The sequence below is a fragment of the Bacillus rossius genome, chromosome 1, assembly GCF_032445375.1.
Source record: "Bacillus rossius redtenbacheri isolate Brsri chromosome 1, Brsri_v3, whole genome shotgun sequence".
Lineage (NCBI taxonomy): Eukaryota > Metazoa > Arthropoda > Insecta > Phasmatodea > Bacillidae > Bacillus > Bacillus rossius.
Genome location: NC_086330.1, coordinates 217375089 through 217389921, shown reverse-complemented (window position 1 = coordinate 217389921; position 14833 = coordinate 217375089). Strand labels below are relative to the sequence as shown.

The 14833-nt window shown below is 34.9% G+C and overlaps 1 protein-coding gene across 5 annotated transcripts in view; it reads right to left on the bottom strand.

Annotated features, from left to right (window-relative positions):
- LOC134527290 (DENN domain-containing protein Crag) overlaps nt 1-14833 on the bottom strand; it is a 771918-nt gene that overhangs the window by 707144 nt on the left and 49941 nt on the right. For all 5 annotated transcript variants that reach the window (XM_063359835.1, XM_063359836.1, XM_063359843.1 and 2 more), the window contains one exon: nt 2259-2355. In XM_063359835.1, the coding sequence (XP_063215905.1) occupies nt 2259-2355 (97 nt within the window). The remainder of the gene's footprint in view (nt 1-2258; nt 2356-14833) is intronic.

Genomic DNA, 14833 nt, shown 5'->3' with positions numbered 1-14833 from the left:
ACAACTGGTACGTGGGCGGGAGGAAGGGAGGCAGGCAGGAATGTGACACGGACTAGATGACTCACCGGTAGCAGCTGCGACGAAGCGAAGGAAGTGGTAGGGGGGGACTGGTGTCAACATTTTCTCTCTCTCTCTCTCTCTCTCTCTCTCTCTCTTTTATTTTACTAGCTGTAGAGGGGGAGGTCTAAAAATAAACAAGAGACCTGCGTGCTTGCGCGCGCACGTGTGTGTGTGTGTGTATGTGTGTGTGAGAGAGAGAGAGAGACCAGGTTGTGTGCGTGCGTGTGTGTGTGAAAGAGAGGCCTTGTTGCTTGTGCGTATGTGTGGGGGCTGGCCAGAAACGTCACCCGTCACCCGGCAGTTAACGACTTCCATTCCTCCCTCTTTCCCCCCCCCCCCAAATTTTTTTTTTCCGTGTATAGCGCGCATCCTTATTTTTTTCCTTTACTTGAGGGGAAAAAAGGGCGCGCTATACACGAGTATATGAGCTATAATATGTGCAGTATCTTTTCATATTGGTCTGATTCTTATCCTTTGTCATAACCTTGTTTAATTGTTCATGTATATCACCCAGTGGTCCAGCTCTACCCAATTCTGAGACCTGTTTGGACATTCACAGTAATTATCATTAAATCAAATAAACTATTACGTTCAGTTACACAAACTTCATTTGAAACTCACTGGATGAGTTGCAGTAAGTACCAATATCAGTTTAAGCTGCTTGATAGTGAACAACCTTTCAGAACCAAAGTAGTAAATTCACACTATTATATTGATACTGTAATTGTAAAAACAAATCAGATAAATATATTATTTGATATTTTGTAACACACTGCTTTAAAACACTATGTTAGCAGATATTTTCCCAGTACACATTAAAAGAGGTTCAGCTTATTTGGTATTTAACTTTAAAACAAACAAGGTTTCTGTCAACCACAAATGAATAAATGTAGCAAAATTTTAGTGCACAACTTTCATGGAACTATTAAAGTTAGTAACACATGCATATGTGAGTACAGCACACCAAATTATTAGTTAAATTGCAAAAATTTAAATGACTGTCAATAAAACTGGCAGCAGTTTAATAAGTCCACTATTTACTGAACACAATGATGCTCGGCTCGACAATGGCTCTCTCTACTGCTCCTCTCCTACCACGCACCTGTCCCAGCACACTACTTCGCACTACTCACTTGTCCGCTGTGCCATAACACTGTCCCCGATGCTCAGATCTTCAGACACTATACCTGTCACTTGTCATTTGCTATCGCTCCCAAAGGGGTCACTTACACTCTGATTCGCAAGTGTCGCCACAGGTATCTCTGTCAACAATGGCCCAGCCCAATATATGCCTGCCAGTGTTACCCATTGAAAGGTATTGTAGCCTTCACAAGTGTTATAGCTGCAAGCACAAAAGTGTCTTAGTTATGCCACTTAACAAGAAAAGTGCTCTCAGAACTCTCTGAATGCTCCAGAAAATGAGGCGGCTCACATCCGTGGGTCAAGCTCTCCACACAGTAAGGCGACCCGGACTCTGCGGGTAAGAACTCTCCAGACCATAAGGCAGCCTGGACTCTGCAGATCAAAACGCTCCCCACAGCAAGGCAACCCAGACTCTGCAGGTAATAGCTCTCCAGACAGTAAGGCGGGCCGGAAGGCCACAAGTCAGAACGCTCCAGGGAGTAAGGCAGCCCAAACTCCGCGGGTAAGAACACTCCAGACAATAAGGGGACCCGTACTCAGCGGGTCAGAACACTCCCTCTACTAAGGCAGCCCGGACTCCACGGGTAAGATAGAGGCCCACTAAAAGGGAGTCCACGTAGCATATAAGAGGAGGGGTGAAGACAGGATGGGCACTACGTGCTTCGTTCCCACTCCAGGAGGCGGGGCGCTTCCTATGAGTCCTGCATGCTGGCGCGACTGGCTGGCAGGCCGGTCTCGTCTCCAGCAGCCTTCAACAATACTAAATTTATAGTATAGTAATATCTCTCAAGAGAAGTTTTTTTTAATATTTAATACATTTTTTATAATATTAAGACCACTGATAATGTTTGTTGATACTGCTTATTATTAAATGGCTATAAAGAATTTTTCCCACAGTTTTCAACTCTTGATATACAATTAATATTAAGTGCTGCTAGAAAGAATTTTATAATTAAATGGTTAGTGATGTAGTTACTGTATTAACCAAAATATGTTAACTCCTAAGATAAAACAAAACAGTTGCAAGCATTCACAGTGCTGATGATGTCTGTTACCCGATATCCACAAGTGGTGGCTTGTCTCTGCCACGCCTGTAGCAAATGTACACGTCGGGACTACGCAGGCTGCCATGGTTCAAGTCGGCGAGGAACCCTGTAACCAAGCACCACCATCAGCACTGTAGTACGAGCCACTGTACTGGCCACACTGCACACAGCAACTGACTCACTCACAAGTCATTAGTTTCAGACACAGCACAACCATTAGCATTAACTTGTCATAGACCATCAATGCTACTCTATATAAGAATGCTTAACGGGATACAAGAGCCAGTCCTGTCAGTCGTTATCCGGTAGAGCGCGCGGGTGGCGCGAATATGCAGCGCTCGGCTGCGGCGAGGCTTACTCCGCGCGCGGGGTTGCCAAGTCGTCAGTCGCGCGCTGGCCGCTGTCTCAGTGCCTTGGTTATCTGCCTCCCTGCCACCCGATATGTTTCCTCGCGACCAGACACCAGCTCCGCCGGGATCCACGGCCTTCACATGCTGTGCGCGTGCTATTTTACATACCTTTTCAATTAAACAGTTGTCAACTACAATTTCTTCGCTGAAACAATTTATTTATTTGGGATTTATTTACTATTTGAAGAGTGGCTTATAGCGAGAGATTCTGATGTATAATCTCGGCCCGGGTATGATTTTATGGTCTAATTTCGAGCATAAACCGAAAACAATAAAAAAATAATTCCCAGTCTTATAACTCTAATCAATTAAAAAACCTTTCACTCGATAAGAAATAACTTTTTTTTTTAATTGTACTAAATACTTTAATAATGTAATGTCTTAAATACTTCCTGAAATGTACAGGAACAAACATTATACAAAATTTAATGCTGTATTAAACAATGCTACTCTGGCCAGAGTTTTTTTGTGTAATTTTACAGAGAGTTCACAAAGATAGTTTTTATGTATGTACATTAATGATACCGTTGAAAGACACCATTAAAAAATTTATACAATATGTGTACTATTTAAATAAATATATTAATTACATATAATTTAGCATAACATTAAAGATTGAAATGAACATGTTGACATACGTTTTTAAACAGAGAAATTATAGTCTTTCAAGCACTTTCACTGCTACGATACACATAATATTACTTTAGTAAAAGAGGTGTCTATATAAATTTATAATAAGTTCGAATTTAATCTACAAATAAACATAAAATATGTGTTTGATTACCCAAATTTAAAAAAAAAAATTGTATTGCTTTTACAATCAAAATATTGTCATAATATTATATACACTGTTATATTAGGACTATGTCAAAAACAGAAGAAAACATGCATAACATTTAAAAAACCAAAACTGAAGTAATCTGTTTTATGTTTTTCTTTAGTGATTTTTGAGCTTCTTTTACAAAGTCAGGCTCTCGCTCATTTAGTCGTCGGGTATTTAATGGATCTGCTATCTCTGGAAGTAAGCAATCCGCAAAAAACTGTTGTAGCTTTGACAGCATGAGTTTTTCCCAAATTTCTTTGTCGAACAAAATTCTTTCAACATGGAAATCATTTTTCGTATGAACTACAAAGTCGTAATAATTTCTACTGCAGACGCCAAGTTGACCTTGAATCTGGTAAAAAAAAAAAAAATGTGGGTTTTCCTTAGACGCAAATCTCCAAGTTTTTCTTCGATAAACATTTTTTTTTTTTAATATCGTCCCCAGCTGAAAATAAGCATTTAACTTCCAGCAAACCATCGTCTGCCAATAGTACATCTGGAGATATTCCGAGAAATGAAAAGCTTGGGTGTACAAAAAAAAAGCCACAATCTTCGACTTCGACATTTTTTAGTTTGGAATACATATTCTTAGCCACATTTTCGTTAACTCGTCCAAACTGAACGGCTTTGGAATTTATCTCCCTGTGATACAAAATTTATTTTACTAGACAGTGACAGGATGTATGTGTTCTTTTTACCACAAAACCAAAACTATATGCTGTAAGTCTGTTCATAGAAGCATCCCTCCATTTAGTGTTCTCGTGTTGACCAACAGTACTTCCTTCTTTCCAACTCATGAATATTTTTTAATGTTGTTGCATCCCGATTCAGGTTTTCGAGGATAAACTTCATCTTTGTATCAAGTTCTTCAGAACTCAACACGTCTTCAGGACACAAAATGTCTTCAGCACTTGGACCATAATCCAAATCAGGACCAGGAGTGTTGTTTGGTCGTCTCTTTTTATTTGGAGGGCCATGTTCATACTGGACACAGCTAATTTTTAAATCTGTTTGGAAGTATTTTCCTGGGCTTCGACCAAATTTGTTTTTCCATGGGATGAAGTGCCACCTAGGACCTCTGACATGGGCCAGTCCAGCTCCCATACAACGAGCGCGATAAGAGCCTCTTTTAGCAAAGTTTACCCGTTTCCCATCTGAAAACTTAGCTAACATACTCATATATCGCTCAACCTGATTTTTAGTTTTGTTAAGTACGAGTATATCAGATTCCATTACCATAGGATCAAGAGCCTTTTCAATAGCTTCCATAATCCCCGACTCTTTCACAAATGTCACAAAATTTTCATTGGTATTTTTTTCTTTTTCAGTATTCTACACGGCAGTTTTCGTGACAACCGAATACATGGTGAGGACCATTTTTTATGTCAAGTTTCAATCGAACGATAGATGTACCAACAAGAGTTGTTCCAGCAATTTCGATTGCTTTTCTAGCGCCGCGCCGGATTTTAATCTTACTATTCTTGATTCAAGCAAACGACGCGCAGATGGTTGAAATGACATATTTCTGGAAAATTTGTGAAAATGTTTTTTTACAATGTGGTTTGCACACTCAATTTTTATGACTTCCCTTCCGTAAGGAACTCGCTGCTTTATTCTAGAGTAAACACTGAATCTCCGTCACCAAAGTAAGTATTTTTACAAGTGCTGCTCAACACTCCCGTAGAACCCTTCTACTATTATAGTTTGTTCCATTACAGTGCTTCAACCACTATATTTTTTAAAGAAAAGATGTTCATTCACCTTTTTGTCTTTGAGTCTTGCAAATTCGCATGCGAAGCAATACTTCCTTTTCACTCCCAGGTACAAGAGTTGGTTTGTTTCGGCTCTGATAATGCAATTCGTCAAAAGAAAAAAAAAGTTAATATGCACATTTTGACTGGATGTTATAAGTACTGAAATATTTTATTTTATGAAAACAAGACTATAGAGTAAGCATTGGTGTAAACAGGAAGATAACACACCACTCCACTTAAATTGAAACTATGTCAGTTAGTCCTCTTATTCCAGCCGCCGTCCCCTACGACACTAATATGTGGTGTATCATTTTCTACGTTCCCTATGGCAATAGCTAGTTTTTTATTCCATTCTCTATCATTTTCTTGGAAAGTTTTCTTTGCCGAAACTAAATTTTAAAAAAACCATCGTAGTAGTAGCGTTAAGAAAACTTATGCAAATCACATGTACACATATTTCACTACACAAATCTTATCACATTATAGGGTTGTGCGAATAGTGTATTTTGGTGGTCGAAAATTTTGAATCGAACAGGAATTTTTTTTAATTTATTGCGAATAATTTCAAGGTTGAAAAATTATCTTACATGTTCACTTAGATAGATACATAACAATACAGAACACATGTAGTGAAAATAGTAATACTATATTAACTTTTGCAGACAAAGTGAAAATTGTACCATGTTTATTAACCTATTGAAGCAATGTAAACATCATTAATATGCACATTTCTCAGATATAAATATTAAAAAGTGCAGTGTTGTACTTTTTAAAATTAAAATTAAAATCCAAATTCCATGCCCGCAATGAATAACGGAGGGGTGGGGGGTTGGGGGGGGGGGGGGGGTTGAGAATTTGAAAAATTTGAAGGAAGTAGGCTGGAAAATAACTTGTTGCACTCATGGGTGCCGCGTGTTGAGATCCTCTTCAAGAGAACTATACTACCAGCCAGCTTGTGTTAGCTACCCAAGGTCGACGGCCCACTGTTGAGATTCAGCGCTTCGTTTCGTGTTGTCACTGGGCGTCCTCACACGTACATACCCACACCACTTGAGGCAGACATTCCTCCAGCTGCCCGAAAGTAGCGGCAATCTCCTGATAGTTCTGTAGATCTCTTTCCAGGAGTGTCAAGTGAAGACTGACATTTCACGAATGTGGTAGCACGGTCGTGGGTGGCAAGTGCTAAGAGATGGTGTTATCATCTTGTAACGCGTATATTTATAAATGTGTTTGTATGTAAATCTGTTTAGCTTCGCTATTTAAAACGTGTTTATCTTAAAACGTTCATTGGTTACCAAAAAGTAATCAGTAAGTAGAAACCAGAGTCTAACTGTAACTGCCATTTTTACTTCCACGTATTATTATCATAACAAAAAATGCAACCGTTTTTGCGGAGCGTCACAATACGACTGGGCACATAGCGGCGGTGAGGACTGTCATACACACAGTGTGTGAGGTAACATTGCGTGAAATATACCCTGCATTATTTGAATGCTGATATTGTTCCCGTAGATGCTAGCTGCCAGACGAACGGTAACGTGTCACGGCTTGTTTTGGTATCAATTCAGGTCCTACATGTACTTGTAGGTTATCAGTGTTTTTTCATAAGACAGCCATCTATTAAGGGAAATAAATAGTTAGATATAATAGTGTATTATTTTCGTGCTAGAGAAGGTTGAATACGGATTCAAGAAAAAAAAATGTTTTTATTAGGTTAGATCGGGGATGGTCAAAACTAGTCCAAATGACAATAACGATGCTTTTACCTGGAATCGTGAAGTGTCGTATGATTAAGAGTCTACTGTATATCGGCAAATAAGCAATGATGACTATAATATCTTATGAAAAAAGAGAAGTTTGGCTTCACCTGAGTAACAACCATCAACTACAGTTGTGCCTGTAAATATTAGCAATTTTAATCTTTGATATTCGACTTCCGAATGTGAATAGTTCATAAATAACTGCGCAACTATTCGTGTTTACGAATATCCGCACACCCCAATACATTTTCCATTTTTTTGTGACTAATATTGGTATACTAAAATTAAATTAAATACTCATTTTTAGGCAACTAATAAGATTTTCAAACTGTTGTCTCATTGCTATGTGGATTCATTCAATGTAGCTTCCTAAGTAAAAACAAAATAATGCCTGATAAAGGGATTTATCTTTAAGTTACATTCAGAAAGTCGTCTAAAAATTTACAATTATTCTTTCTCCTCCGAAGAACAGAACAACTTAAAATGTTATGTAATAATACAATGGTAATGTACCTACCGGCTGCTTAATCTACTGAGCCTTTTATTTAATGTAAACCTTAGCATGCAAGTATGAAATCTATTATGAAACTTTTCGCACAGCGAATCTAAGTTGTTCCAAAATATGTAAAATATATTTAACCTATCGAAGGTACAAGTTTCAAGTTTCCACTTTTGGTTCACATTGTCTTGAACTCCAACAAAAAAGGAGGGGGGGGGGGGGGGAAGAGAGAAACTATCTCCAAATTTTTGCTATCTCAGAGCTAGTGCACTGAGATTCTCAGGGTAGACGAATTAAGTAAAAATTATTTACGGAGTAACGAATGGTGCTAAGAAATTAAGTTTGCCGCTGAATAGGGGTTGAATTCCCCAACGTAGCCATGTTAATTTTTTAAGTCTTACACATAGGAACTGAAATAATATATATTGAATTGTAAGGCACAATATTTTTTATAAGCAGCAATTAATTTAAAAGTTGGCTAATTGTAACTAACAATTTGGCTTGGACAGTATAATACTCACGTGAATGAAAACAATACAACGGAATTGAGAACCTCCTTTTTTTAAGTCGGTTGAAAATTAACTTGTTTTCATGCTTACCAAATCTAGTTTTCTACGTAGAATTGTTTGTTTACTCTTACTTTTAAGCTGAGGATTTTTTGCCTAACTTATATTTACATAAAAATAAACGCATTTCTTGAATCAGGATAGTTTAGTTTGCAAAGCGTCACTTGATTACATTTCAAATTGAAAAAATTGGAAGTTTTTGTAAAGCACATAATGGCACAAAATAGTTTTTGCCCAAACAAACTTTACAGTAAATGGAAGAAATAATTAAAACTATAAAAAATTTGGGTGCACCTTCTCTTCAAACCTTTCGCTCGTCGCAGCACATCCATGCATCTCTCAATTGATAGCACTGTTCTTAGCTTTCTTCTCGTCGTTGACACAGTACTCCGCACCATTCAGATTATTTACTGGCACGGAGGAGGTGGGGTCAGATTCCGTTAGCCGAGGATGGGTCCGAAGTAATGGCAACAGGGCAGCCGGCTGCACGCTCCCGCGCGCAAGACAGGCGCAAGTGAACCTACTCGCGGCCAGAAAAAATAGCTGAAAATGCAAAATACGAAATATTTTTTGTTCTAATAAAGTTAGCAGTATGCCACCGCTTACTTTTTTTATCTTTACTTTAAAAGGAAAAATTCTGCAGACTCTAAATATTTGTATATCTTACAGCCTGTTTTTTTGACCACTTTTTCGGTTTTCCTTAATTTTAAAAACGTAAAATAAAATACTTATCAATATTTTTTCTACAATATTAATCTGACAGATGATTTATGTTGTAAAACTGCAGCAAACAAGCCAAGTACGAAATTTTTATTTGAAAATTGTAGAAGATGTAGAAAACACTTTTTAACCTACAATTCCTTATCAAGTCGCTGGACCAGGGACGGCCTTAATCATCTGAAGCCTATGGCAGATTTGTAGAAAAAAATCATAATTTTTTACTAACACATTACTATAAGTAAGTTTAATTCTGATTATGATTAGGATGGAAACAACAAAATAGTATGACATATGGGGGAGTTTAACAAACAATAAATTTCTGCTACTAAATGTGCTGGTTTTCACTCTGTCTGACATGTTTGCTGTGCCTAAATAGGAGAACCGTTATTCATGGTGATTACCTGCTCCAGGCAATATGTTTTCATTTCTAACATAGTCTACGCATATTAGCTCAATAAAATGCTTGAGCTTGCAAAAGGTCCGGTAGTTCTGATTTTTTATATGTGGTTACACCCAACTCCCTTATATGAAAGAAAAGTTTTTGACGTCAACACACCAGTGCTTTCACCGCCATATTGACAAAACCAGTAAAAATTGGATGAAACTACAGAAATGTTCATTCTTTCCATTATGTACAGGATTAAATTATCTATTATATGAATCCTTACAACACTTTTTAGCTCAAATTACTGTGGAGTTAAAAAGTCAGGAATGATGGGTAAGTTTTATAAACATGATGGTTTATCACAAATCGAGTGAAACAACACTATTTATTGAAGTTTATTTTTATACTTACTACATAAAATTAGAGGGATTACAAATGATGGATGTCATTGAAGGGTTTTAAAAACATTTTAACTTTCCTTTACTGAAGACTGCCGATGTGGTATCACAGCTAACAGCATTAAGGAATAGGACGTGTTCAACAACTGTGAGTATAAAGCTTTTGTTCTAACACAAAACTTCAGGTGATCTACTGCTCCCACTTTTTATAGAACAGACACTGTGTGGAGCTGTGGCTGTCAGAACCACCAACGTATTAATGTCTTCTTCAATAATAATATTCACAATTAGGAAGTCTGCATCTTCAGAAGCCTGCTTTGTTACCATTTATGACCTTTCGAAATCTACCATCAGCATGAAATGAAAGGAAACTTGTTCCTTTCATTTCCCAACATTGGCACTGATGGAGTCATTTTTCATCAAAAATTATATCAGCAAAGGTATTAGTTTCCACACACTTAGCTCTTTATATACTTTATGTGCCTCTTTGGTGAACAAGGGGATAACTGTCAAACATGCGTATGGCTTGTATGAACTCCCATGATGTTTTTGCACATACTGGACATACTTTTTGAAAATGATTGAAGAAGAGTCCCAAATATCCCACTGAACTGCTACCTGAACTAGTTGATGTCCAGCTGAAAGCGAACTTGAAGAATGGAGTAGAAGAAAGATTTCATACCTTTCTGCACATCACCTTTATACAACAGTGATAGTGGAAATAGAGCAAGTTCGTACTCTCAGTATTTTTGAATCTTTGCACCTGATGGCATAGTTATAACCATTCTGTGTAATAACAGAAGATGATCAATAGCCTCTTCACCTTCAATTATTTTTATACAGTTAGTCATAACAACATCCTTACGTTTCAAATGGACATTTTCGAAATCTTCACCACTTATCCTTGAAATTCCTTTACTTCCTATTTGAAAGGTTATATTGCAATTAACTGGTTCATTCCCAATCATTCCACTGGTTGACATGATATTGGTAATGTTCGGAAAGGGATAATGCAAAGAAAACAAGTCAATGAGGTTTTGGGCATCTTGGTTGTGTCTGTTGATGCTGCGGAGGTTCTCATTCCATGTGTTCTGATGTTGCTGACATACTTCCAAAGTATTTTTCAATCTCTTCACAAAAAATTCTGTAAAAAACCAAAACCAAGCATCCAGGATTCCATGTTGTCGAGCCAAGCCTGGTGGAGGAGAAGCTCATGCACCACAGCACACACTGTGATTTTTACCTTTTCTACACCCTCTCTATTGTATTTTACATGTTTAAGCATAAAATTTACAAACCATATACAGATAAATAAAGATAATTTAATCTTCTACAAAAAGGAAAGTGCAAAAATTTCTGTAGTTTCAATAGATAATAAAATATTTGAGGAAAACTAAAAATCTCCCAATTTTCGAAGGTTTTGTCAAAATGGTAGCAAATGCACATGCGCACTAAGGTCGAAAACTTGGCTATAATATAATAGAATTAGATAAAACAACACACACAAAAAATAAGAGCTACAGGACCGTTTGCTGCTATGCCTTAATTATCAAGTATGTGTTATAATCTACTGTCAATTGATTTTCATGCAACTGGTACTGAAATAAAAAAAAATAATTAATTAACAAATAAACAAATAAAGTAGTGGTGTGGTCGTCATCCGTAATGAGCTATTCCATGTGATAAAAATTGTCACTTTATGCTCTAAATCTACCAATTGCATGACCAGGTTAGGGTCCTAAATAGTTTTGAGATTCTCAGTTATAATGTATGCATTTATGCATTTATGAATTCACATGCAGCCCTGTTACATTACCATAAATTCACACTCTAAAAAAACCAAAATCTAAATCCTTAAGGCCATGTCTCAAAGGCAATGTGGATTTTTTGTAGTTTTCTTATCATTACCGGTACTATTGTTTGGTAGATTTGAAGTTTATTTAGTTTTGAAGTTATTATGTTTCAGACCTGAAATCTGATGCATGAGCTGCGGACATCACCCTTTCGTGCACACAACAACCAGTTGTAACTGAGGATCTAGACCCTTCCTGTTGCACCCACGTGTTCTTTACATTGTTATTCTGTGTTCAAATACCTGATAATGTTTTCAGTGGCAGCATGCTAATTAAGATAAACAAGTGCTGCATATATTATCTGCTGCTTTCAAGATTAAGGTAAGTACACCAGTAGTCATCAATTCATTATTCTAAAAAGCATTTAAAAAAAAAATAATGTGCTTAACTAAACTTGTTAGTGTATTACGGCTTCTTATATGATTGTATTTAAACTCAAACTTTCCACAACAATGATAACAAACACTTTTAAATAAAGACAAATTATTTTAACAGAGCTCTAATTTTGAAAAAGTGTTATTTTCAGCCAATAATTATCCTGCCAATTTTTGTATTTCCCAGTGGTTACCACATCTTTGTGCCATTAAGTCGTTATGCGCGATTTCAGGACCTACAGATTGCTATCATGGATTTGTAGTTATAATTTAGTACCATTTCAGTTTGAAACTGTATTTGAAATAATAACTAAAATTTTAAAGGGTTATTTCACTAACAAATTTATTTAATATAAATATATAAAACATAAAAAAAATTATTTACATTTATACTACACTAGCTGACCCGACCGACATTGTTCTGTTCAAACGTTGTAAATTCGAAAATTTACAGGAAATTTCCCTGAATCTAATTGCAGCACCATCTGCCGGGCCGAACTAAAATAAAAATAAATTATTTTTGAATGTTCGATAACGCGATCACAGCGCTTCCTACCGGATCCAAAGTAAAACATTCAAAGTTCAACAACATTAATTAAATAAATAAATAAAAAAATTATTTATCGGATTGAATTGTGATTCTAAACCATTCTTGAATCCACCTGAACACACACTTTAAAGCGGACCCAACCGACGTCCTGTTTAAACTTTGTAAATCCAAAAATTATAATTTTTTTAAACAAACTATAAACTAAAAATTTAAAATTCAATTTTAAATATACTTTAAACTATAAATTTTATGTTATAATTTATTTTATAAACTTATATTTTTATTTTCAAAGAGGCTTTCAATACGTCATAAGTTGCATAGAATAAAATGAGAACTGACAATTTAAAATTGTAGGTTAAGTTGATTAGTATTGAAAAATCATGTAAAATACTCACTTTAATACTGCACCTCACAAATTTGCACAATGTATATTTTTAATTACACTTTAAAATGTTATTTCAATAAATAATAATATAATATTCTCAATAATCAATTATATTTTAATTTTAATGTATTAACAAAACTAAGCTACGACGCAAGTAACCGAGATGCGAAAAAGCAACAAAATGAAAAAAATCATAGAATCCATCCAAAGATTAACAACAACACATAGATAAATACACCACACACATATATATACTGTGAACCTAAACCATCCAAAGATCAACAAAAATTTATAAAAAATGGGTGCGCGTACTTATGTATGCACGTGAGAAGGTATACTTCTTTGGTATCATTAAAAAATAGTTTTTAACTGCATGCAAATAATTAATTACAATAAAATAATTAAGGGCTGGAAAAAGATAGTCAACACAGTCAATAAAGTTCCGTTTAAATTAGAAAAATTAAAAAAATAAAATTTAGAGAATTAATATATAACATATTTTGTACTAAATATTATAAGATTCTTAATTTTAAATATTTATTATTGATTATTTAATATTTTAAAAGAAAATAAATAAATTTAATAATAAATTCAAAAATTGAATTTCAGTTTATTCATTTTTTAAATATTTATTATTTTCTTAATTTAATATTCACTTTACATTTTTATCAAAAAGTTTTCATTAAATTTGTTCATTTATTTTTATAAATATTTATTATTTAAATTGTTTAATAATAAATATAAAAAATTAATATTTTAATTTGATGTTTGATTTTAATTTTTATCACAAATTTTTTTATTAAATGTTGTATTAAATTTATTTCTTTATTTTGTAAATATTAAATAACCAATAATAAATATTTAACAATAATAATTTAATAATATTTAGTGTTAATTATAATATTTTAATTTATATCAATAAATAATACTTACGGATAGCTAACCTTAATTATATTGGAGCACTTGAAAAAGTATATAAACACAATTTTTTTACTAATATTTACAAATAGTAAATAATATTAATCAAAATATTCAATTTAAATCACTACTGATACTGAATATAATTTATTAGCACATTTATAATTCGCACTTGTATGAAACTAAAACACGTGTTGTGAATGTAGAAACTATAAACATGTGGATAAATATTATAAATATGAAAACAGTGATCAGAGGCGACGAGAGTGCCAACATGCACAACTAATAGAGGTTGTATTTCTATTTTGTTGGTAGCTTTTTTTCGAGACTTAATGAGAGGTTTAGCAGGCAGCTTCAACCTGTTAATTTTGTGTTACATTGATGCGCGCACATCTTAAAATTTCACTCTCATCATTTTTTTCATAATGTGCCTAAAGAAGTATAACTTCGAAAAAAGTAAAAAAAAAATACCTACCGCCGAGTTTTGAACCATAGCCCTTCAGCATATTGACCACGCAGTATAACCACTGCTCTGACAGAAGGTTATGAGGAAAATGTGTATTATATTTGATGTAATACCAAAATAATGTGGTTTTTTTTAAACCTTGGAATTTACTCTTTACTAAGTATGACTATTTTAGTTTACCGAAATAAATTCCATGGTAATTTCACTATCATAAAGATTCATTTGGCACACCAATACGTGAGGTATGTCCCTGTCCCCTAATGTGGGTTTATGTTCATACACGTGGGTCCGCCATCTTCCTTTGAAAATGCCGTTACATGGTGCACGCACAGCTTCAACTTGTTAATTTTGTGTTACAGTGATGGGGGCGCATCTTAAAATTTCACTCTCATAATTTTTTCATAACGCGCCTAAAGAAGTATAACTTCAATAAAAAATTAACTAAATAAACATTTTCCAACGGACTGAATTGTGAATCTAAACAATTCTCGAATCCACTGGAACACACACAAAAAATTTCATCAAAATCGGTCCAGCTGTTTAGGAGTCAGTCACATACACACGGACAGAAGAATTATATACATATATAAAGATATGCACAACTTACCTATACACTGATACAGTCACAATAAATAAAGCTGAAACAAACATACATTGTGCCAACTCTTGCATACGAAGGGCCAACCAAAAAAACTGGATTTTTGTCATAAAAAATTTATTTAT